This window comes from Oncorhynchus gorbuscha, linkage group LG12, assembly GCF_021184085.1.
Source record: "Oncorhynchus gorbuscha isolate QuinsamMale2020 ecotype Even-year linkage group LG12, OgorEven_v1.0, whole genome shotgun sequence".
Taxonomy (NCBI): Eukaryota; Metazoa; Chordata; class Actinopteri; order Salmoniformes; family Salmonidae; genus Oncorhynchus; species Oncorhynchus gorbuscha.
In genome coordinates this window covers 32019651-32043730 of record NC_060184.1, presented here as the reverse complement: position 1 = coordinate 32043730, position 24080 = coordinate 32019651, and the positions used below count along the sequence as shown (strand labels likewise).

General features: G+C 42.5%; 1 protein-coding gene across 1 annotated transcript; it reads left to right on the top strand.

The window, feature by feature from the left end:
• The first annotated feature begins 598 nt into the window (after positions 1 to 598).
• Positions 599 to 23005, top strand: LOC123990887 (serine palmitoyltransferase 2-like). The gene is made up of 12 exons (XM_046291860.1): positions 599 to 865; positions 3383 to 3577; positions 4418 to 4572; positions 5570 to 5718; positions 6958 to 7082; positions 12506 to 12599; positions 12974 to 13079; positions 14464 to 14683; positions 15371 to 15497; positions 20512 to 20647; positions 20931 to 21060; positions 22527 to 23005. The coding sequence occupies exons 1-12, from the start codon at positions 701 to 703 to the stop codon at positions 22677 to 22679; spliced, it is 1755 nt and encodes a 584-aa protein (XP_046147816.1). The 5' UTR covers positions 599 to 700; the 3' UTR covers positions 22680 to 23005.
• The last annotated feature ends 1075 nt before the right edge of the window (positions 23006 to 24080 follow it).

Sequence of the window (24080 nt, the reverse complement as noted above, 5' to 3'; positions counted from 1 at the left end):
TAAGTCGCTTTTTGGTCCTCACTCACCTGCATAACAGGGGGACTGTTGTATGTACCTAGCACTTCGTTCTCCACCCACCAATACAACACGATACACATCGTGTTTTAGAGAGAACTACCAAAATACTTATTTTCCACCCTAATTTGCAAATAAATTCATTAAAAAATCCTACAATGTGATTTTCTGGATTTTTTTTCTCATTTTGTCTGTCATAGTTGAAATGTACCTATGATGAAAATTACAGGCCTCTCTCATCTTTTTAAGTGGGAGAACTTGCACAATTGGTGGCTGACTAAATACTTTCTTGCCCCACTGTGTTTAGTTAGTAGAGACCCTTCTGAGTATTTTCCACTGCACTTTAGCTGAGACAGGTAAAAACGTTTTCTCTCTACAGCCCAATATTCTCAACATACCAGTGTCAACATTGTATTTTTTCATTATTTGTGTTAATACATTTTTTCTTCATAAATGACTTGGATTTTGGATTGGATTTTGAATGAGTTATCCACTTTGCAATGTTTTGAAATGCGGCCTTTTATTTTGAAGGCTTCTTCATTACCATACGAATGTGACGTCGTTGTTTGTGCTGCTGGCAGAATGCTAGTTCCGGCATTAACTGAGAAGAGAAGAGTCCCTTGGTGAACAAGTATACAACCGGGATATTCAAGCGAATAAATTACATTACATTTAAGTCATTTAAATGCCACCAAGTATGACTGAGAGCTCGGCGAATAAGTTGGTAAATGGAGATGTTTGCCACCGGACCGCAAACGGTAAAAAATCTTCGGGAAGGAACGGTTTCGTGAAGAATCATTGTTTGTTCCAACAACCGCAACAGAAGAAGTATCGGCGCCCAAGTGAGAAGGTGAGGCCCACCCGTCAACGCTACTGCTACATGGGAATAGGGAAGAAACACTTGCCTTTGTTCACAAGTAGATTGAATAACCACAGCCCGACGAAGTATCAAACAGTTGAATAATTCGCTTCATTGTGTAGCTTTTATTACCTAGTCGTAGTTGTATTATTATAAGTTTGACAGGGTGGATGTTTTCTTACGAAATGATCAAGCCTCATAATTTGTGTGTACTGAGGGATAGGTTATGGGTGTTGTCAGATAGCCTAATCATAGGCTGCTATGTTTCATTGGTGAAAGTGAATAGGAAAGTTTACAGTACACAATCGACCACATCCTTGACTCATTTTGAACATTGGTTATATTTAGTTTTCCCCAAAGACACTTTTAAACTAATCATTGACATCACAAATTCACTCTTAAACTCAAAACACCTATAATGTTTTTTTTAAACCTGATTACGTGATAATGCTGGTATGTGTGTAGTAACACAGAGTTATTGCTAAATTGTGTGTGTGTGTGTGTGTGTGTGTGTGTGTGTGTGTGTGTGTGTGTGTGTGTGTGTGTGTGTGTGTGTGTGTGTGAGAGAGAGAGATTGTAGAAGGGCTGGTCTCTGTTTACACTGACACTACTATGGAGAATACCAGTCAGCATGGGGAGGGAGAGCTTTTGTTGTGTAACAACTAGATAGGAGTACTTTGTCTCCCAGAAACACACACACACACCCCTCCCCGGGCAGCACACATGCCTGCACCTGGGGAGAATGGCTGCTGGCTATGGGAGTGGGCCCTGGCAGTGCAGGAATGTCTCTGAGGAGAAAGATATGGAAGAGAGGGACGTGGTGGCAGTTGAGACAAATTAGTCATTGAAGCTGTTCGGTTTGTGTCCCATCCTATATCCTGATATTACCAGGTTCTGACCACTAAATGGTGCTGTTCCTACTTTTAGGTGATATTTGTTATCAGTATAGTTCACCCAAATGACAAAATGACATTGGTTTCCTTACCCTGTAAGCAGTTTATGGACAAGGTATGACAGCAACCTATGCTTTGGTTTTGTTTACCTGGACACTGTTTAAAAAGCTATCTTTTAAGCACGTGTGGCACAAATCCAATGCAAGTCGATTTCTTTTGACCGTGTCTTTGGATTCCTTGTTTCTAACTCATTGTTTAAAAAAACATCAAATTGTACGTCAGGTTGTAGAAGGGCTGGTCTCTGTTTACACTGACACTGCTATGGAGAATAGTTATTGAATATTATATGAATCCTCTAAATTAAAATGTCCAATTTGGGTGCAGTCAATTAGCTTAATTTCTCAGAGACAAAATAATGTTTCAGGAATGCTAATCTTATCTGTTTCTAACATACTGTACTGTAGGCTACATTTCCAGTTTCCACCCCAGGTTCAAAGCAGTCTCTTCTCACATGACAGTTGGTCTTAGGACCGTTTCTAATGCACAGCTATAAATGGTGCTCAAATAAGATCTGTCTGTTTTTAGTAGTCTGTGGTGGTGGACGTAGGGCCTAGGACACTAACTGCTTTCTCTGAAAGGCATTTTTCACTTTAAACATGAAGCAACTCTCTCTCTGTGCATTTCAGTTAGCCTAAAGGTCTAGTTGTTAGCAGTCAGACCTCAGGGTGTATGTCGGTTAGTGGACAAGTTAGAGGGCTATTTCCTCATGTTTGTTCCCCGTGGGAGACAGACCCTGGTAGCCGGTTTGACCAGTTCTGAGCTCAGTTCAGAACAGCCTGTATGCGTGCAAACACATACACCACAAAGGTATTTCAGAGAGGGGCATGACTGGGTCACGTGTGGTTGCTAAGCAGCCAGGGGTTTAATGGGGGACGAGGCTGACTGACTTCAGGTCATTTGATTTCAGAGTATAGTTTTCAGGACAATAAACCACAGTTCAGCTCAGCCTCAATTGGAAACCTATGGATAACCCTCTGAGCCTAGGGGCTATGTGATCTGGCTTTTTATGGGGGGGAACAATCGCACGTATGTTTTTATGTTTAAAACAAATGTTTTATTGTATAACTTGAAATGGTCTTGGGTCTGTTTTTGTCCCTCTGTGTTTTTAACAAATGATCTCTGAATAAAGAAGACCTGGGCCTATTTTCTTTCTCTCATGTTTCCCTCTGAGTTGTTTTAATGTCCATAGAAAGGCTTGGCAAGCCTCTTAAATGTAGTTGTTAGACTCTCTTGATCTGGAAGCCAAGCTAAACACCTTTTTTTAAATGTTCACTCTCACAAATCACCCTAGATTCTATCCCTGGCCTATGTAATCCGAGATAATAAGTTCACTCAAATGTCACTCGTTAATATTTTTCTCACCTTGGCTGTCACCCGTGGGACAGAAGTAACTTCAACTGCCGTTAGGGTACGCTTTGCTAAGCAACGACTAGGCCTACCCCAAAAACAATGGCGGTTCCGTGTCACCTTGTTTGGCGTTAACGGAATTTCATGCAAAGATCAACACAAAATCACTTTGAGTAAGTAACACTTCCGTGTATTTCTTCTTCTCCAGAACAACCATGTTGTGCGTAACACCAGCCTGTACAACAGGCCGTTTGTGGAGCAGTTTGAGGAGACTCCTCTGCTTGTGGCGGTTCTCACCTACGTGGGCTACGGCATCCTCACCATCTTCGGGTACCTCAGAGACTTCCTCCGCAACTGGGGCGTCGAGAACTGCCACGTGGCCAGAGAGAGGGACGAACAGAAGGTAAGAGATGCAGACAGTACTTTTGTTATATTTACTCTTGCGTTTTGGTCATTTAGCAGACACTCGTATCCAGAGTGTCTATACGTTTTGTTTGGCTGTATTTTTCTAAAGAATAAGGTTTTTGCCACAAACCACCTCACCGGCCCACCTTCCCAATCCTAACCTAATCATTAAGATCTGACCCTGTATCAGTGGTTAGGGATAACTTCTACAGACTCCCTGCTCACCACTCTCACTCTGCTCCCACCCTAATTGACTTTTACTGGATTCGTTGCTTTGATGTAGTCCCAACTATTACAATTCTAATATTTACTCAAGCGCTGTGTGAATAAGGTGCGTCTCCTTGGCGACAATCTTATTCGGGTGTAGGAATATTAAACCTCTTTCAATTTGAACTTCATTGAAGTTGGTGATTACTACTGGTGTCAGATCTCAACCGAGAGAGATTGTCTGCCATGTTTTGTGTTCTGGTAAGGGCTCTGAGTGATGTCACACACCCAAGAATTCTCAACCAATCACCCGATGGATAATGGCTTTTCTTCCGGCTATCCTACAAAAGGAAATGTTGCCATGTAACACAGGAATGTGTTTCACAACCATTATGCTCAGTGCAACCGTTATGTCCTAACAATTACTCAAGGAAGGTTCCAGAACAGAGTAAGCGTTTCCCAAACCTGTTATTTGTAAACAGCAATGCTCAGTGCAAGCGTAAACTATGTCAAACGAGCTCTCTGAAAGCTTGAAAGAAAGACACACCTGTGCGCTTGGATTGATCCAGACCTAGTTAATCATTCTAACGTATGACAGTGATCTCTCTCTCTCTCTCTGTCTGTGTTGTAGGACTTTGTTCCGCTGTACCAGGACTTTGAGAACTTCTACACCAGGAATCTATACATGCGTATCCGTGACAACTGGAACAGGCCTATCTGCAGTGTCCCTGGAGCCAAGATGGACCTGGTGGAGAGAACCTCCAAAGACTACAACAGGACGTTCGAGTGAGTCGTGCACCCTAACAACCCTAACAGGGCTTACTTATAGTGTGTGGGGGGGCTACTACGAGACCATTTGTTTGGTGCTGTAGCCTAGGGCCCAGCCCTAGAAAATCATGGGAGTAGCTCGGGAGAGAAGATGTGTGTGGATGGATGGGTTGGTTCTTCTATCCTTGTGGGGACCTAAAATCCCCCAAAAGAAAAACCTCCCTTGTGGGGACATTTCCCACATCCCCATGAGGATAAAGGCTATTTTAAGCTTAGGTTTAGGGTTACAATTAGGATTACAATTAGGGTTAGAATTAAGGTCAGGGTTAGAGGTTGGGTTGGGTTACTGGTTAAAGTTTAGAGTTAGGGAAAATAGGATTTTGAATGGAAATGCATTTTATGTCCTCACAAGGATAGAATACCAAAATGTGTGTGTCCTTACCTACCTACGTCATGGAAGGCATGGTGCTATCATGCCCCCTCTATCACCCTTCAGGTCGTTGCCCTACTTAAAGGACAAATCCACTCAAAAAATAGATTTTTTGGTAAGTTTCACTGGTGACACTATTTTAACTTGACTGCTGAAATGCCAAACATTTTAGGACCGTATCAAAAGAATAATGGAAAAAAATATCCGCTTTTTGTGAGGGGAGACTGTCGGGACAAATGTGCTGGATAGAAACCACCAACTGTATTTATCACGTTATTGTGTGTTAATGGTTGACCTCTTTCACTCTTAGCTAGGCCCTATTTCATTGTATTAGCTTATTTTCCACAACCAAATGTCAGCGTTAGGGAACCCATCACGTCAAGATGCCGTTAAAAACAAAACCTTTTCAAACACGTTTTGCCAGTAAGGTATTTAATTTAGCTGCCTGGCAAAAATGAGAAGTACTGTATAAAAATAAAGGAAACACCTTCATATTGTCATGGGTATGTTCTCTTTTTGACACTGGTTTGTCTAATACTTCCATGTCTTGTCAGAGTTGCTCAAAGTTGTGTCTTTGTCTGCCAGACACACAGGCAAGGTGGTGAAAGACGTGATCAACATGGGTTCTTATAACTACCTGGGCTTTGCTGAGAACACTGGGAGGTGTGCTGACAATGCCACAGGGTCAACACACAAGTACGGTGTGGGAGTGGGCAGCACCCGCTCTGAGATGGGTAAGACCTGGTTATAATAACCTTCTTGTGGGGGGGGGGGGGACATTTGCTTTGATACACTCATATCTGTAGACCTCGGTAGCTCCGGTATAGCATGGCCCTTGCAATGGCTGTATGGTGGGTTCGATTCCCGATACCGCCCGAACACAGTCTATTCACGCATGTCTGTAGGTCGCTTTGGATGAATGGCATATGCTATCTAAAACGAAGCACAGATATGAAGCCTGCACTAGTACAGACAAGCTGCTCCGCTCAATTTGTTGTTGGTCTTGTTTCTCCCGTATTCTTTGTGGTTTTGTCATTTTTTAAAGAAACAAGGAAACAAAAGGCACGTCCTCTGTTATTATGTACCACACAATGACAGAGCACCGAATATAATGACATGTTGGACATACTCTGAGTGTACAAAACATTAGGAACACTTGCTCTTTCCATGAGTGTCTGACCAGGGGAAAGCTATGATCCCTTATTGATGTCATTTTTCAAATCCACTTCAATCAGTGTAGATGAAGGGGAGGAGACCAATAATCTGAACTGAAAACCACACGTATTTTGGAATTTCTGTGCATCCTTGACAATCGCTAATCAATATCCAAAAAACGCACACTTTCTTCCCCCCCCCCTTGAACTTGCACCTCATCTTCTCTCTTTTGGCAGGGGAAACAGTGTTGCGTTAGTCTAGTGTGTGGTGTGGGAATAATGACAAGCGACTCTCGAGAGCTTTGTGTTCACATTGCCCTAAAAAGGGAATCGGACCGCAAACTGAAATCCGACCACATCTGAGATGGTCTCTGTTTGGTTCAATGGCTCTTTTCAGTGATCCGAGTTCATTTTGAAGTGTAAACACTGCACAAAAAAATGTCTGAAAGGGTCCAAGTGTGAAAACACCCACAGAGCATCACTGTTACTGATATGGATAGTTCTGTTCGTGCATCTTTGTTGACGTCATGCTCTTTACATTGACATGAACATGCGTTCATAGACTCAGCGATAGGATGTAGATGCAGTAAGTAAACAGTATAGTGGGTCAATTTCAACGTGGGAGGCTCAACTTCTCCTCCGTTTTGGTGCCCTGGCTACCACACTGTGAACCTGTGCACGTGCGTAGATACTGCGAGAGAGAAGTCTTGCATCTCACTTATCTCAATATCTGCGGTGCTGCTGGTGGTAATGTCATTTAGCTGAGTTGACCTTTTTACAGTAAGGCCTTATTGTATTGGTATGTTCTGCTGTCTCCAGGTAACCTGGACATCCATGAGGAGTTGGAGCAGCTGGTTGCTAGGTTCCTGGGGGTGGAGTCATCCATGGCGTTTGGGATGGGCTTCGCTACCAACTCCATGAACATTCCTGCTCTCGCTGGGAAGGTAGGAATTGTGCAGGAATGCCTCGCCATATTTCCATCCACAGTTTTAATGCAAGTAAAGTACTACTATATAAAACAACTTTTAAAAACACGAAAGCTGTGATGGAAGTTTTGGTACACTCTTTTTATGTCGGTAACATTAATTATGCGAGAAATGGCGATGTAAGCACCTTTATGCTCAAATATTTATTTAATGACCATATCGAAGTAAACTTAGTCACGCGATCTGGTGTGTAGTACGCTTACTACGATTCAGGAAAGCATGCAGTTTATTAGGCTACAGATTAAATACATTTTGATGAACTTCACGGGGTGGTGAAAGTGCTAGGTGATGAACTTGATGCTCTTTTCCAATAAATATTGAGAGTTTTATTCTGGTGACATGATGATCGATGCTTTTCTATAATAATCTCATCATGTAGACTACGCCCACAGCCTATCCGCACTGTAACTGCAAGCTGTTGGCTCGAGTGACGTTACCAAGGCCGGAGTAGACACAGTTGCTAATTAACGCCACAGTTTTTGTGACAAATCTATCAGTAGGGTTGAAACGTGCATATTTCTTTATGCGGATTGTAGGTTATTTGCATGAAAATCTGTCGCCAATTGGATGTAAACTTAGCTTATGTATCACTTTTGTGTGTGTGTGTGTGTGTGTGTGTGTGTGTGTGTGTGTGTGTGTGTGTGTGTGTGTGTGTGTGTGTGTGTGTGTGTGTGTGTGTGTGTGTGCCTTTCTCTCGATCTCACTTTCTCTCTCCCCTCTTTCCTCTCGCTTTCTGTAAGTCAATGTATTAAAGTAACCTTTCCTTCCCTGAAATGATCGCAGTTGGGCACACATCGTATTTCCTTTTGGTGGTGAAAACATGTTATGTTTTCATTCACCAGTTGTACGTTGGTCTTAAAGGGTTAACACCATTCCAAAACAATCTAGTTTCCTCCATGTGTTCTCAAAATATTGAGATACGGGGTAGTCAATTGTCATAATGCCTGACGACACCAATGGCCCTGAGGGTAGTATCATATGAAGTAGTGTCGGGAGACTTTATGATCGCATCGTCGATCAACGATGATTGACAGCCATTGTCGATGGTGATGACTTTGTGATGTGACAGACAATAGTTTAGCCTATTTGAACTTGACTGGCGCTGCCAGTAAAAAACAGAGTCTCGGATTGCACAGCAGGGCAGTACACAAAATACAGTTGAAGTCGAAGTTTACATACACCTTTGCCAAATATATTTAATCTCAGTTTTTCACAATTCCTGACATTTAATCCTAGTAAAAAATTCCCTGTTTTAGGTCAGTTAGGATCACCACTTTATTTTAAGAATGTGAATTAGAGGTCGACTGATTATGATTTTTCAATGCCGATTAATCAGACGTTTTTTTATTTTTTTATTTGTAATAATGACAATTACAACAATACTGAATGAACACTTATTTTAACTTAATATAATACATCAATAAAATCAATTTAGCCTCAAGTAAATAATGAAATATGTTCAATTTGGTTTAAATAATGCAAAAACAAAGTGTTGGAGAAGAAAGTAAAAGTGCAATATGTGCTATGTATGAAAGCTAAAGTTTCAGTTCCTTGCTCAGAACATGAGAACATATGAAAGCTGGTGGTTCCTTTTATCATGAGTCTTCAATATTCCCATGTAAGAAGTTTTAGGTTAGTTATTATAGGACTATTTCCCTCTATACCATTTGTATTTCATTAACCTTTGACTATTGGATGTTCTTATAGGCACTTTAGTATTGTCAGTGTAACAGTATAGCTTCCGTCCCTCTCCTCGCTCCTCCCTGGGCTCGAACCAGCAACACAACGACAACAGCCACCCTCGAAGCAGCATTACCCATGCAGAGCAAGGGGAACAACTACTAGAAGGCTCAGAGCGAGTGATGTTTGAAACGCTATTAGCGCACGCTAACTAGCTAGCCATTTCACTTCGGTTACACCAGCCTCATCTCAGGAATTGATAGGCTTGAAGTCATAAACAGCGCAATGCTTGACGCACAATGAAGAGCTGCTGGCAAAACGCACGAAGGTGCTGTTTGAATGAATGTTTACGCGCCTGATTCTGCCTACCACCGCTCAGTCAGATACTTAAATACTTGTATGCTCAGTCAGCTTATATGCCACGCAGGACACGCTAGATAATATCTAGTAATATCATCAACCATGTGTAGTTAACGAGTGATTATGATTGATTGTTTTTTATAAGATAAGTTTAATTCTAGCGAGCAACTTACCTTAGCTTACTGCATTCGCGTAGCAGGCAGTCTCTTTGTGGAGTGCAGCGAGAGAGAGGCAGGTCGTTATTGTGTTGGACTAGTTAACTGTAAGGTTGCAAGATTGGATCCACCGAGCTGACAAGGTGAAAATCTGTCGTTCTGCCCCTGAACGAGGCAGTTAACCCACCGTTCCTAGGCCTTCATTGAAAATAAGAATGTGTTCTTAACTGACTTGCCTAGTTAAATAAAGGTTTTTTTTTTCTAAAGCGGCGCCCAAAATACCGATTTCCGATTGTCGACCTCTAGTCAGAATAATAGTAGAGAGAATTATTTCTTTCAGTTTTTATTTCTTTCATCACATTCCCAGTGGGTCAGAAGTTTACATACACTCAATTAGTAATTGGTAGCATTGCCTTTAAATTCTTTAACTTGGGTCAAACGTTTCGGGTAGCCTTCCACAAGCTTCCCAGAATATGTTGGGTGAATGTTGGCCCATTCCTCCTGACAGAGCTGGTGTAACTGAGTCGGGTTTGTAGGCCTCCTTGCTCGCACAAGCTTTTTCAGTTCTGCACACAAATGTTCTATAGGATTAAGACAGGGAATTTAAATGTTAGGAATTGTGGAAAACAGAGTTTTTAAATGTATTTGGCTAAGGTGTACGTAAACTTCCGGCTTCAACTGTATCTCCTTCTTGGCCTATCATAAAAGCCTTAAGACAACCTAAAGTTATGAACAGTAGCTCATTTCCCAAACTTTCTAGGCTACGAAGGTGTTGCCCTAGAGTTGTTGTGGCTTTCAAGAATGAAGGTCTATAGCCTAGGCATAAGCTTCACACGCTTCTCACAGCTTTATGAGAGATGGCACAAACAATTAAAGGCCATGATGTATAACTGTATAACTCGCTACGGTAAGACTGTTCCTCATCAGACAGTCACTGCTCCATCATGTGCGTGCCACGCGCACACACACCTGTTCTGCAATTCCACCAGAAAGGAATATTCGAAAACATTTGCTATTGCCTGCACTTAGCTTCTTCCCAGGCTTTCAACAACATCTTTCGCCATGATTTGTCCAGATAAATTCGGTTTTGCGCTATAGCCTAACTGTTTTTTTAGCAGAGCTTTTAGGTTATGTTTGAGTTGTATTTAAATGGCCAATGGGGGCGATAGCATCGTATATCACTGATTTTTATGGTACATAATCATCATAGGACAAAGGTTGACATCGCTGAACCCTACCTCCTTGCTCTGACTACTGATAGCTACGTTATTGAGGAAAATTTTACTTTATATGCCTGTGATAAGTGGTTGTCCCACCTAGCTATCTTAAGATGAATACACTAATTGTAAGTCTCTGGATAAGAGTGTGCAAAATGACTACAATGTGAAAAGTAGGAAGCGCTCTGTCAGACACATTCTCTCTCTGTCTGTCTGTGTGTGTGTGTGTGTGTGTGTGTGTGTGTGTGTGTGTGTGTGTGTGTGTGTGTGTGTGTGTGTGTGTGTGTGTGTGTGTGTGTGTGTGTGTGTGTGTGTGTGTGTTTTGACAGAAAGTAAAATGAAATTACCCCAGGGTACTTTAACTGTTGACTTTTCAGGAGACTAAAGAAAAAATGAGCACTCTGTTTCTGTGTAAAGCTGATAGATGTATGAACGGGACAAACAAACAATGGGCTTACGTTTTGCCATGAATCACCTTCACCAGAGCTTTGAGTGGGGAAAGGGTATTGGGAGGCACCTGTATCACCTCGCAGGGGAATGTCCCGCTCGTCATGTCAATCCAACATGTCAGTAGTAACAGCAACTACACAAGTTATTCAAACAATGGTATGATTGATTCAGGATTCCTACACATGCATTCCACTTGAGTAACAAAAGACGGAGAAATCAACAAAGAAAACGTCTTCACAAAAAAAGATGAGGGAGAGCTGTTCATTCAGACCCTTTGGCTCGACGCAATCTAAGCAGTCGATCCAAAGTGCTGCTCGCTGTAACAATTGCCTCACAATATTGCCTCTGGAGGAAAGCGAAACCTTCTCAATTACCCAGAATTTCAGGGTTGAGACTGCACCGTGATTGGCATTCACGAATGTATTGGTAATTGTTTTATTTTACCGGATAAGTTGACTGAGAACACATTTTATAGCAACGACTTGGGGAATAGTTACAGGGGAGAGGAGGGGGGGGTGAATGAGTCAATTTGAAGGGAAGCTGGGGATGGTTAGGTGGCCGTGATGGTATGAGGGCCAGTTTGGGAATTTAGCCAGGACCCTGGTGTTAACACCCCTATTCTTATGATAAGTGTCATGGGATTTTTAGTGACCGCAGAGAGTCAGGACACCTGTTTAACGTCCCATCTAAAAGACCTCAACCTACATAAGGCAATGTCCCCAATCACTGCCCTGGGGCATTGGGATATTATTATTTATTTTTGGACCAGAGGAAAAAGTGACTCCTACTGGCCCTCCAACACTATTTCCAGCAGCATCTGGTCTCCCATCCAGGGATGTAGTGCCGCGCAGTCCATATTTTTGGTGCGGATAGCTGTTTTGCGTTCAGCTACTCTTCGAGTGCGCGTTTTGTCTGACCAATGTGAACAAGCCCACATGGGCATTTGAGCGTGTAAATAGAATGTGTTGTACCCTCTCTTACACACACGTGGTCGTCCTCGTGAGAGTAAGAACACACATTTCCTGTCCTTACGGACATCGGAACCACTGGTTAGAGAGGAGGTAAAGGTCCAGAATTCTTAAACCCAATCGGTTTCTCTCTCTCTCGTTTTTCCTCCTTTCCTCGCTTCTTCTTGTAAGTTGTGTCATTGAATAATGAGCTCGTTCTGCTCAATCATTCATTCACTAGATGATTAAATTGTGTAACGTGTCCTGCGGTAACTATGCAACGGTGTGTGGTGTCATGTGATGGCCGAGGTGTCACTGACTGTGAGACTGTCTGTAAAGCCCTCCCCGTCAGGGAAGCTGTCCTGTATACCATTTTAGTTCTTCAGTATATTGTATTGCTATGACTTAATATTAATCAACTGTATTTACATTCTAGGGCTGTTTGATGTAATATATTGTATGAGTTACTTGATTTAAGACAATGCCATTGAATGTCCTCCATCGCTCTGTCAGGGGCAAGTTTGAGTATGTTGTATGAAAATACTTTCTGTAAATTGATTTGCTCTTTCCAGGGCTGTTTGATTCTGAGTGATGAGTTGAACCACGCCTCTCTGGCGCTGGGGGCGCGGCTCTCTGGCGCCACCATCCGCGTCTTCAAACACAACAGTGAGTACACTTAAAACTAGTTCCACTCAACTACCCCCAAGGCCACTACACACTGGGGGGAAACTAGACAATCAGAATTCCAGGCACCAGTAGTGGGTGTGTCCGTCGGAGACACACCGTCACACACGTTTACCGTTACATAATCTACTGTTCCTCCCTTTGTAATCAGTTCGGTGTGTCATGTAATAGAAGCATTACCAATAGTCTGCTCCTTGTTCATGCCAAGGTTTTTGTCAGGTGGTTGTCTTATCACGGATACAATGTAGCGTTGTTGAACGTCAAAAAGAAAACGTTCATGTATTCCGGCTGCATTATTCACACCCTGTCTATGTCCTAGTCTTCTCTAACACCGTTCTGTCGGTCTCCGCTCCCAGATATGGTGAGTCTAGAGAAGCTGTTGAGAGATGCCATTGTTCACGGCCAGCCCAGAACACACAGGCCCTGGAAGAAGATGCTCATTCTGGTCGAGGGAATCTACAGGTAGTCTACCTTTTTTTAATTTTTTTAGAAAGACTAACAGATTCTAACCCTTTGAACTCTCATATGTAGGGCAAGATGGATTCTGTGGAGGCATGTTATTTAAAAATAATAATAATAATAATAATGAAAACAAGATTAAATGAATCAAACCGATTTTATGCGGATACGCTCTTTCTAGCACCCTGAATGGATTGATGTAGAGGGAATCCTACTGCGGTGCATTCAGACTTCGCATAGAAGTGGACATAAAAAGTGTCTGGCTTGAGTTCTTCGTAAGGTACTTACCGTAAAAAGTCAACGAATCCATAATGATCAATATGGTTGTAAGTAAAGCTGCCTCACCCTAATCAATATAATTCACTAATGTGTAGTTAAAATGGTCTGACACACCCTTAGGGAACTTAAGATAAACAGTCATTGTCTTTCCACTGCGAACAAAGATCAAGGAGCTGCAAATAAGATACACTCGGTGGCTAATTTATTTGGTACACCACGCCGTTCCTACAGAAGGAGTCATTGTGACTGAGGCTTGGTATATAAAGCAGGCAAACAGGCATGGAGGCATTCAGTTACTGTTCGTTGGAACAGAACAAACAGACAAAAAACGGGGCAGTACAACAGTGGTGTACAGAACAACATCTCGGAATGCAGAACTCGTCGATCCTTGTCACGGATGGACTATTGCAGCAGATGACCACACCAGGTTTCACTCCTATCAGCTAAAAACAAGAAGCGGGGCTCCAGTGGGCACGCAATCACCAACACTGGACAATTGAGGAGTGGAAAAACATTGCCTGGTCCGACAAATCCCCGTTCCTGTTGCGTCATGCTGATGGCAGTCAGGATTTGGCGTAAGCAGCATGAGTCTATGGCCCCATCCTGCCTAGGGTCAATGGTACAGCCTCGTAGCGGTGGTGTAAAGGGTGTGGGGAATAAACATCCTGCCATACATTAGGAACATAATTCAGGCTGTTCTGGAGTCATAGGGGGGTCTGACCCAGTGGTCCTTCTGTAGCTCAGTTGGTAGAGCATGGCGCTTGTAACGCCAGGGTAGTGGGTTCGATCCCCGGGACCACCCATACATAGAATGTATGCACACATGACTGTAAGTCGCTTTGGATAAAAGCGTCTGCTAAATGGCATATATTATTATTATTATTACTAGATGGGTATACCTAATAAACTAAACAATGTAGTGTACACTCAGTGGGCAGAGATTATACCTAGGGTGAACTAATCCTCTGTATTTCTAGGTGAAGTAACATAAGGTGAAAAGTACAGTTAACTGACCCATCGTTTTAGTGTGCATGTGTCAGTCTTGAATGTGTATGTGTCTCTCTCTCTCTCCTCCCTCCATCTCTCACCATTCTCCTCTCCTCCCCAGTATGGAGGGCTCTATAGTACGCCTTCCTGAGGTGATAGCCCTGAAGAAGCATTATAAGGCCTATCTGTACCTGGATGAGGCCCATAGCATCGGAGCTCTCGGACCACGAGGTGGAGGGGTGGTGGACTACTTTGGTCTGGACCCCAAAGACGTTGACATCATGATGGGAACATTCACGAAGAGCTTTGGTGCTGCTGGAGGATACATCGGAGGGAAGAGGGTGAGTTTGTTGTCTGCTCTAAAGCAACCTTGATTTCCTGCTGTCTTCACACCTGCCAATTCTGGTAACGGAGTGAATACGAGACTCGGAAGTAGGGCAGCCTGTGACTCTCTCCAAAGGGTCACGGGTTAGGAGAAATGTTCTTGGCAGGGTACCAAGGTTCCCAAAGCTATGTTCAGGGCAGTAAATGTTCTAAAACATTCCATTATAACAAAGCTGTGTGTGTGTGTGTGTGTGTGTGTGTGTGTGTGTGTGTGTGTGTGTGTGTGTGTGTGTGTGTGTGTGTGTGTGTGTGTGTGTGTGTGTGTGTGTGTGTGTGTGTGTGTGTGTGTGTGTGTGTGTGTGTGTGTGTGTGTATAACAGGCACTGACATGGGAGATCATATTTATAATGATAAGATTTCAGATTTCCGGGGTGGTTTCTGATACAGTTTACTAGGACAGTTTAGGTGTGGAGGTTTAGTCATCAACAAGACAAACTGGTTTTATCATTGCCCCATGATGTGGGAAATTATCTAAGGGCTAAATCCTGTCTTGAGATCCTAACTCAGATTGTCACATATATCATGCGTTCACATCAATAGGAGACTTTCACGATCTGAAGTTCAACCTTTATGTAGTATTAATTGTAACTATGAACCCCATTTATATTGACAATGGTGTTTTATTGTATCTCTCTCCCCCATAGGAGTTGATAGACTACCTGCGGTCCCACTCCCACAGTTCAATCTATGCCACGGCCATGTCCCCTCCCGTGTCACAACAGATCATCACCTCTATGAAGATCATCATGGGAGAGGACAACACCACTCTGGGTGAGTTTACACAGCAAGCCTCCACTTCAGCTGGTACCACACTGTGTTGTTGATTGAAAACTAGTTTAGTGTCTGTTTAGGTAGTTCTTTTCATCTCTGGTCCTGGGGAGCTACAGGGTGTTATAAACTGGGTAGTTCGAGCATTGGATGCTGATTGGCTGACTGCCATGGTATACCACGGGTGTGACAACTTTTATTTGTATTATAGGCTCGTATTCTTGCCTGGCACTGAAAAACATGATTCAATCATCAAATGTTTGATGTGTTGAATCTAAGCCAAAGGGTTGATGACTGCTATACAGTACAAAAAGTATTTTGTTTGCATTAGGCAGTAACTGACACCACAGTGTCATTACCATCAGTAGCCACAAGATGGCAGTAAAGTCCTGGAAAGCTTAGGAGCTCTTTTGCCCACTCTTGAGTTGACCTAAACCCTGCTGCTTGGTTAATCTTGTTACGCGAAGTCATTGCCCTCTCCAACAGATGACAGCTCAGAGGTGGGAGCTTAATGTCATGTAGGGTTTGTATAGATTTTCCTCACCAGCTTTGAACTGGTCTGATCTGTACTTTGACTCAAGGAGTGGCAATTACTCACCTACAGCCAAGCGATGAAGGCTGTATAATACAATTCTAAGTGGCGAACAGAGAAGGGTAAACAAAGGAGAGTCTGGATAATAATCATTCTACTATGGCACATTTAGTTGCCATGGCACTATTCCTGTTTGGACTCCCCCGACACACACACAGCCTTATTGGTGACTAAAAGTAAGGTGGCTGACGTTGAAAGAATCCATTTCCTTGTTCAACAACAGCAGATTTTTAGCTCATCTCACTCAGGCAGGCATTAGTTGTTGATCTTGTTGTTGTTTGTGTGCATAGGCAACTGAGGGAGAGAGCGCCGACCTGCTCATTGTTTGATTTACATTTACATTTAAGTCATTTAGCAGACGCTCCCTAATGTAAGAGGACTGTATTGGTATTTTCATATTTTCAGAAATCCATTCGGGTGTATTTTGGCGATTGCTTTCTAATGATTTGAAGTCGTGCTCTTTCTGCTGCCTGTAAAATGTCAGGCAAACGGATTATTTGCATATAGGCCTGTAGCTCTGATTGGTTATGACGTGCTGGTCCTGGACAAGACAGATTTTTTTCATTTGGTTTAATTTACTGCAGTGTCTATTAATTGTCCAAACGCAACGCCGCTTTCCCACTCCATATTGCTATAGAATTTTCACAAATGCCTGACTGCATCATTCCCAAACATTCTATGATTTTTTTTTTTTATCCCTGGGGTGTGTGTGTATAGGAACAGATTTTAATAAGATTACATGGTAGCAATTAAAAGGGAACTCTTTGGAAAATGATTAGACTAAAGGTGAGGACCCACCAGTCCATCTGTCACAAGACTGAATCCAAACATTACACTATTGATTTGATGCACATTTTACATTTACTGTACTTTTTGCCTCATTTGATAACGAAATCTGAAAATACTGAAGATGCGTTCAGTAAAATTCAGTAAAAGAATATTCTTGGAGAATTTGGGGGTAGGTGTCACACAAGGTAAAAAAGGGTTTGAGTGAGAGGTCTAACTGGTGTCTCCAAGTGGCCACCCACCTCTCCAAAGTGTGCGCAGTTCCTAAGTCATTCCAATACACTTTTATGACTCAAAGAAGTTTAACTATAAGGTACTTTTTTTACTTTGATTTTTTAGCTCTCCTAGCTCTGTCGTGAAGGAAGTAGATCAAGCTCACTTGTAGTTGTTTTGTTTGGAACACAGCCCTGCATCCCCGCCTTAACACAATTACCGTTGTTTACGCAATCCAAAAACTGTCCATTATAAATCGCAGTCTGGGACAGGGTGGGCATAATTTGAAAGTTTGTTCTATTGCCAACATGACAAGCTACGTTTTCAAATACAATCTTAGTGTTAGGCTTTCACTAGGCAATTCAGAGTACCAAATTGTATACTGAACAAAAATATAAATGCAACATGCAACTATTTCAAAGATTTTACTGAGTTACAGTTCATATAAGGAAATCAGTCAATTGAAATGAATTCATTAGGACCTAATCTATAGATTTCACATGACTGGACAAGGGCACAGCCATGGGTGGGCCTTGGAGGACATAGGCCCACCCACTTGGAAGCCAGGCCTACCCACTGGGGAGGTCCTCGGCTGGCATGGTTACACGTGGTCTGCGGTTGAGGCTTACAGTAGAGAAATTAACAATCAATTATCTGGCAACAGCTCTGGTGGATATTCCTGCAGTCCGCGTGCCAGTTGCACGCTCCCTCAATTTGAGACATCTGTGGTATTGTGTGACAAAATTCCACATTTTAGAGGCCTATTGTCGCCAGCACAAGGTGCACCTGTGTAATGATCAGGGATGTAAACCAATTGTGCTCAATTTGAAATGAGCTTTTTTGTGCGTATGAAACATTTCTGGGATCTTTTATTTCAGCTCATGAAACGACACTTTACATGTTGAGTTTTATAATTTTGTTCAGTTTAAAGTTGGTGCGAATATGAATGGAGTCGTGAGTGCATTCAGATGCCTGTTTCCGCTGCAACAATTTTTTTCACAATACAATAAACAGATTCACTCTGTTCAGGACAACTGTCAACACAACCCAGTGTATAACGCCATGTTGTCTTGTAACAGGACATGTAAACGTGGTGATCGTAAACGTTGACACGGTATATGACATGTGTTTTGTGATATGGAAATGTGAAGTGCACTTTTGGACTCATGGGTCTTTGGCTTGCTTGTATGACGTCAAAGCAGTATTTATTATAATCCTCAACATGTCATCTTTCAAAATACTGTACATCGAGTCCTCAATGTACAGAATTTCCCTGACTCCGACAACAAAACATTAGCAAAAGTTGCCCAATTAGCGGGAGGGATTTGGGCTACTTCTTGTCATGCGCGGTGCTCAAGCGCTGTGGAGCCTGAGGTCTGACGTCATGTATAGCATGTTACTGTGAAGCCACTGCATTCCAATTTAGGCACTTATCAGTGTCCAAATCTGCCATTTTCAACCCGTATGTATACAGGTACGAGTGTAAAGGGCTACGACCACCAACTATCACTCAAAAACTAACGGCAATGCATTTTAAAAGGAGTGGAGTTAAGGAGATCAACTGTGTTGACAGTCACTCCTACACGCACAGCAGAGCATATCCCCCCTCTCAGTAGCACCAGGCTGGGTTAAAACCTCCAGACAGTCCCCTGCATCCCTCAGAGGGCTCTGGGTGATTGAAGCCTGTGAAGTGGTAGCATGGACTTTCCCCACATAGAGCTTTTATAGGTTTCAGATGTCTGTGTGTTGGAGTGTTTGTCTTTGCACCTTCTAGCTGGGTACAAAGCGGCCTGCCGCTGGGGGGGTTAGAGTTCTAGGTGTCTCCCCTGACCTTCAGGGCTTCAGAGAACGAGCTGTGGTAAAACGGATTCAAACAAACGCACACACAGCCCAGCGGGGGTCCGGGTCACTCCAGGGTTGTTACTCTAACAGGGAGGTTCCTCCCGTCTCCCACCAAGGTAGAAGTTGCGTTTAACCACAGATCTAGGATCAGATTACTCTATAGTCCAACATTACCCATTGGGGGATGAAAACGTATATATCTCGCCCGGTATCAGTGGATAGGTCCCTCCCAGGTGGGCCACAGAACAACAAGGTTGTATACATTAGGGCATGCAATGGGAAACGTTTTACAACGGAAAATGAACCATTCTTATTGGATCAAGTCCAAGTAGGGCCTCGGCTTCAGTCCACTTACTTCTGTTTGGTCCTCAATGAATATGAGCCTGATCTAGCAGATATGTTCAGACCATCACAATGCTCCATACCATTCTCTGACAAGCAGATGGATGGAAATGGCTGATCTCACGGCCTTGTCTGAATCACTTGACAGTTTTCTCAGGAAAGAGTAACATTGACAGTTCGATGGTTCCCAGCTCCATGTGGGTTTGAGATTCATGCCTTTGAAGTGTAGTCACTGCCAATAGCTGCATAACTAGTAGTGGCATCGAGGCTGCTAACGTTTTGGCCGGTGTGTCATGTGCCAGAATGACTGACTGGGGTTCGACGCTTGGAGACTTAATAAGTCTTGAGTGTCTCAGGCAAGGTTGCTCATCATATCGAGTGTGGTTCAGGGAACCACCTCCCTAACACAACCAGAATTACTTTCTCTGGTTTGAAGCTCAAATCAAATATGTGGATGTGACCGGAGACAGACAGGACATTCCTACCAGGGAGCCCCTCGATATGAAAGGAATTTCAAACAAGTGTAACGCAATTCCTTCTCCTGAAAGCACCACTCTCTTTTCTTTTCTTTTTCAGCCTATACGTTTATCATTCTCTCAGAATGGCTTTGACTTCCAAAGCCAGGGCCCAGGGGAAATGACTGTCTGAGTGAAATTAATTTCATTTCAGACTTAAGCCTGGAATGCTTTACGTTTTCAGCTCTGTGTTTGAAAATGAAATGGCAGATGCTGTTTTTCTGAGTCTGAGCACCTAGATGTATCCCTTCCTTTCAGTCAACAGGGACGTTGGGCCTGAAGTGGTGTGTAAATGCCACAGTCCTTTCAATGGTTGTGGTTTACCTGTTCATGGTTGTAATCACTAATGGTTTAACAGGTTAATAGATGAATTAGCTAATGGTTTAACAGGTTAATAGATGAATTAGCTAATGGTTTAACAGGTTAATAGATGAATTAGCTAATGGTTTAACAGGTTAATAGATGAATTAGCTAATGGTTTAACAGGTTAATAGATGAATTAGCTAATGGTTTAACAGGTTAATAGATGAATTGGCTAATGGTATAACAGGTTAATAGATGCATTAGCTAATGGTTTAACAGGTTAATAGATGCATTAGCTAATGGTTTAACAGGTTAATAGATGAATTAGCTAATGGTTTAACAGGTTAATAGATGAATTAGCTAATGGTTTAACAGGTTAATAGATGAATTAGCTAATGGTTTAATTGGTTGTTAATGGTTTCAGGGGCGGAGCGTCTAAAGCAGTTGTCAGAAAATACCACATACTTCCGAAGGAAACTCCGAGAGATGGGATTCATCATCTACGGAAACAATGACTCTCCTGTCGTACCCATGATGCTCTACATGCCCGCCAAAATAGGGTAGGTCTGGTAACCGCTAGTTCGTGATGTTTACAAAAACACAAACCTCAGCTAAGATGGAGTAGGTTTGATCAGTCAGCCAAGTCACACAGCTTGGTCAACTAACACCAGTTGTTGAGTAAATAACCACAGTGAACACGATCAGATTGTTTGTTGTATTCACTTTTCTCTCACACGATCAACATGACATTGCTCAGTCAGCCAGCCAGCCATAGAATAAGCAGATTGTTAACACATTGGTCACGTGGTCCATAATCCTGATCTCTGATTGGTTCGCTCTCAGGGCGTTTGGCAGGGAGATGCTGAAGAGGAACATTGGGACGGTGGTGGTTGGCTTCCCTGCCACACCCATCATAGAGTCCAGGGCCAGGTTCTGTGTGTCTGCCGCACACACCAGGGACATGCTGGACACGGTGAGTCACCGATCAGAGACGCACTCACACATGCACCAGACATGCTTGACACAGTGAGTCAACTAATCACAGTACAGAGTAGTCAAAGGACTCCTCCCTCTCTCCATGGAGCCATCTCTATCTGGCTCTCGCTGGTACTTTTTCAAAAGTGTAGCCTCGTTTTGTCAGTCTGTCTCACTCAATAGGATTTGTGTTCAGAATTATTTATATTCTATTCAACTCTCTTTTATCTTCGTATAGGATGAAAGGAGGAGGAAGGATACTAAGTGAAGAGACAACATTTATGTATTGAGATGTACCCAAAGTTTCTATGTGGTCCTAGAATCGGGTCCAGTCCAATTGATGTGAAGGGTTATGGTTAGTCACAATAGTAGGTGCATTGTTAGAATGTATGGTGAAGACTTTATTTTTCCCTTGAGACATCACCATCATCCTTTGATAGCTGATGGAATTCCTGCACATCTCTTCGTCTCAAAGTAGTTACAGTGACTGACTGACTGTCTCCCAGCAGTGAGTCAGTCATGCCTGGCTTCTGACTGTCAGGGCTGATGTGCTGCAGGCATGGAGGACAGGAAAGGCATTTCAATACATGCTTTATGAGAGGGGCGGGGGTGTGAGAGAACACCTGGGTTCAGCAAGTGTTTGTTTTCTTCAAATACTTAAGCTGAGCTCGCCTGGTGCAACAGAACCAACAAAAGCATCCCATAAGTGTTAACCCCACCCATCTGGCAATCCCAGGGAGGCTCAATTATGTGTTCAAAGTATTTGGAAGAACACAAATACTATTTGAACTCTGGTGTGGGAGTCTTGGAAGGAAGACCGCACAGTGCCATAACTATGGTGGAGCAGCAAGCTCAGATGGAGTTTTCTTTGGGCATGTGCGTTGTCTGTCCAAGGACAGTCATTTATCTTTTGGAAGAGCATGTCAACACTGTTTTTAATGCTCCATTTTTAAAGCACATCAGCTTCACTTTGTTAAAATGCATGAAGCCACATTTTTTTCTTCTTTGGAAATCTTTTCTCCCTCTTTACTCAAAGTTCAGAGAAGGTGTTGTAAAAAAGAGAAAATCAAGGAAGGTAAATTGTTTCCAGGTGGGTTGCGGACCGATGGTATCGCAACACAGAAAGTCTCTTGTGGAAAGTGGTGTAGGCCAATTTATTTTTATTTTTTTGTGCTCAGTTGTGTTTTAGTTTCACGCAAGTAGACTCCATTTTTCTTCACTAACAATTTCGTCAGGTGAATGTCATGGTTCAGCAACCCTCACGATGGTGTAAGAAGCACAACCCTCCCCACTCAGTCTCTATGATCAGCAGGAATTACTCCTGGTTCTTAATACTCACAATATGCTGCTGTTGTGAGCTACTCGACTCTCCCCTCTTTCCTCAGTATAGAATCCCACTTCTGACTCCATGTGTAGTAAACATAAGGTCTCCTGTTGTTATCTCTCCTTTCTTCCCCCCCCCAGGCATTGGAGGCCATCAGTGAGGTTGGGGATGTGTTGCAGCTGAAGTACTCCAGACATCATGATTTCCCCTCCTCCGTGGGTCCATGGTCCTCTGCGGAGAGTCTGCTCCTGGAGCCCAGCCACGTCAAGCCTTCTTGTCATATAACTAACTGAACCAGCTACACCAGGCATACTTGCACCTTTGTTTGTTTTTGCACTTACCTGGTGCACCGGCTCTAAATCAGTCCCTGACTAAAGAATGAAAATGTAGAAGTGGAACTTAGGGGATTTGAGTATCTCTACACTACACTACAGTGGGGTAGGGATAAAAGAAAGTCACCAAGGTCCTATCGTGTGTGTGTAAGCCCCTATCGTTGTCTTAATGTTCGTTTTGAAGTGTGTAAGCCCCTATCGTTGTCTTAATGTTCGTTTTGAAGTGTGTAAGCCCCTATCGTTGTCTTAATGTTCGTTTTGAAGTGTGTAAGCCCTTAATGTTCGTTTTGAAGTGTGTAAGCCCCTATCGTTGTCTTAATGTTCGTTTTGAAGTGTGTAAGCCCCTATCGTTGTCTTAATGTTCGTTTTGAAGTGTGTAAGCCCCTATCGCTGTCTTAATGTTCGTTTTGAAGTGTGTAAGCCCCTATCGTTGTCTTAATACATCTTAACTTATTGTGAATTATTTTTTTTTGTGTTGGACCTAAATGTTGAATCTTATTTCCGTGTTCCAACTGCATTATGGGGGCTTCTAACGCAATAATAATAACAAGATGGGGAGGAAGAGTAGAACAAGACATGGATTTCTATTTGTTTGGTTGTACCAATGGAGTTAACGAATCAGAGAAATGGAATCCCTAGAACCGCGATCTACATTTTGTTCTAGGGATTAAATTTCTAGGATAACAGCAGAAGTTATAATGCAAGAAAGAAGTACATAAATAATATATAGCATTCATGACTAATAGGGCAACATGTAGGCTTCATATCAAATGAGGTACACCGTCAAGTGTAGCTTATTATATATTGAACTTTCCACTCTGATCGGTGTGTTAGACTTTAATATTGTCACGGGGGTTCGTTCCCTGACCAATGATGATATTATCTGCTGTTTACACAGTAAATGAACAGGTAAAATCTCAATGTCTTGGACCTATTATCAGAGCTAATCCTCTCTCGCTCTCTCTATCTCTCTGTGTGTGTAAGCTACATATTTCACCAGTTTAGAAGAATAGGGTAAGAACCCTTTTGAAGAGCTGCCATGTTGTGAATATTTCATTCATATATATATATATATATTACAGCTTTTTTTCTATCATTCTTCAGCCTTTAATATTTAGTGTTTATGCCTGCACTCGAATGACTTAAGCCCAAATGTCTTAAATATGTCTATACGCTCTAGCGTATTTAACATGTCTATACGCTCTAGCGTATTTAACATGTCTATACGCTCTAGCGTATTTAACATGTCTATACGCTCTAGCGTATTTAACATGTCTATCGCTGAAGAGTCTTTAATATTTCTATAAGCTTGATAAGAGCCATGTCGTGTGAAGTGTTTCTCTTGGGGTTGGTATCTCGGAC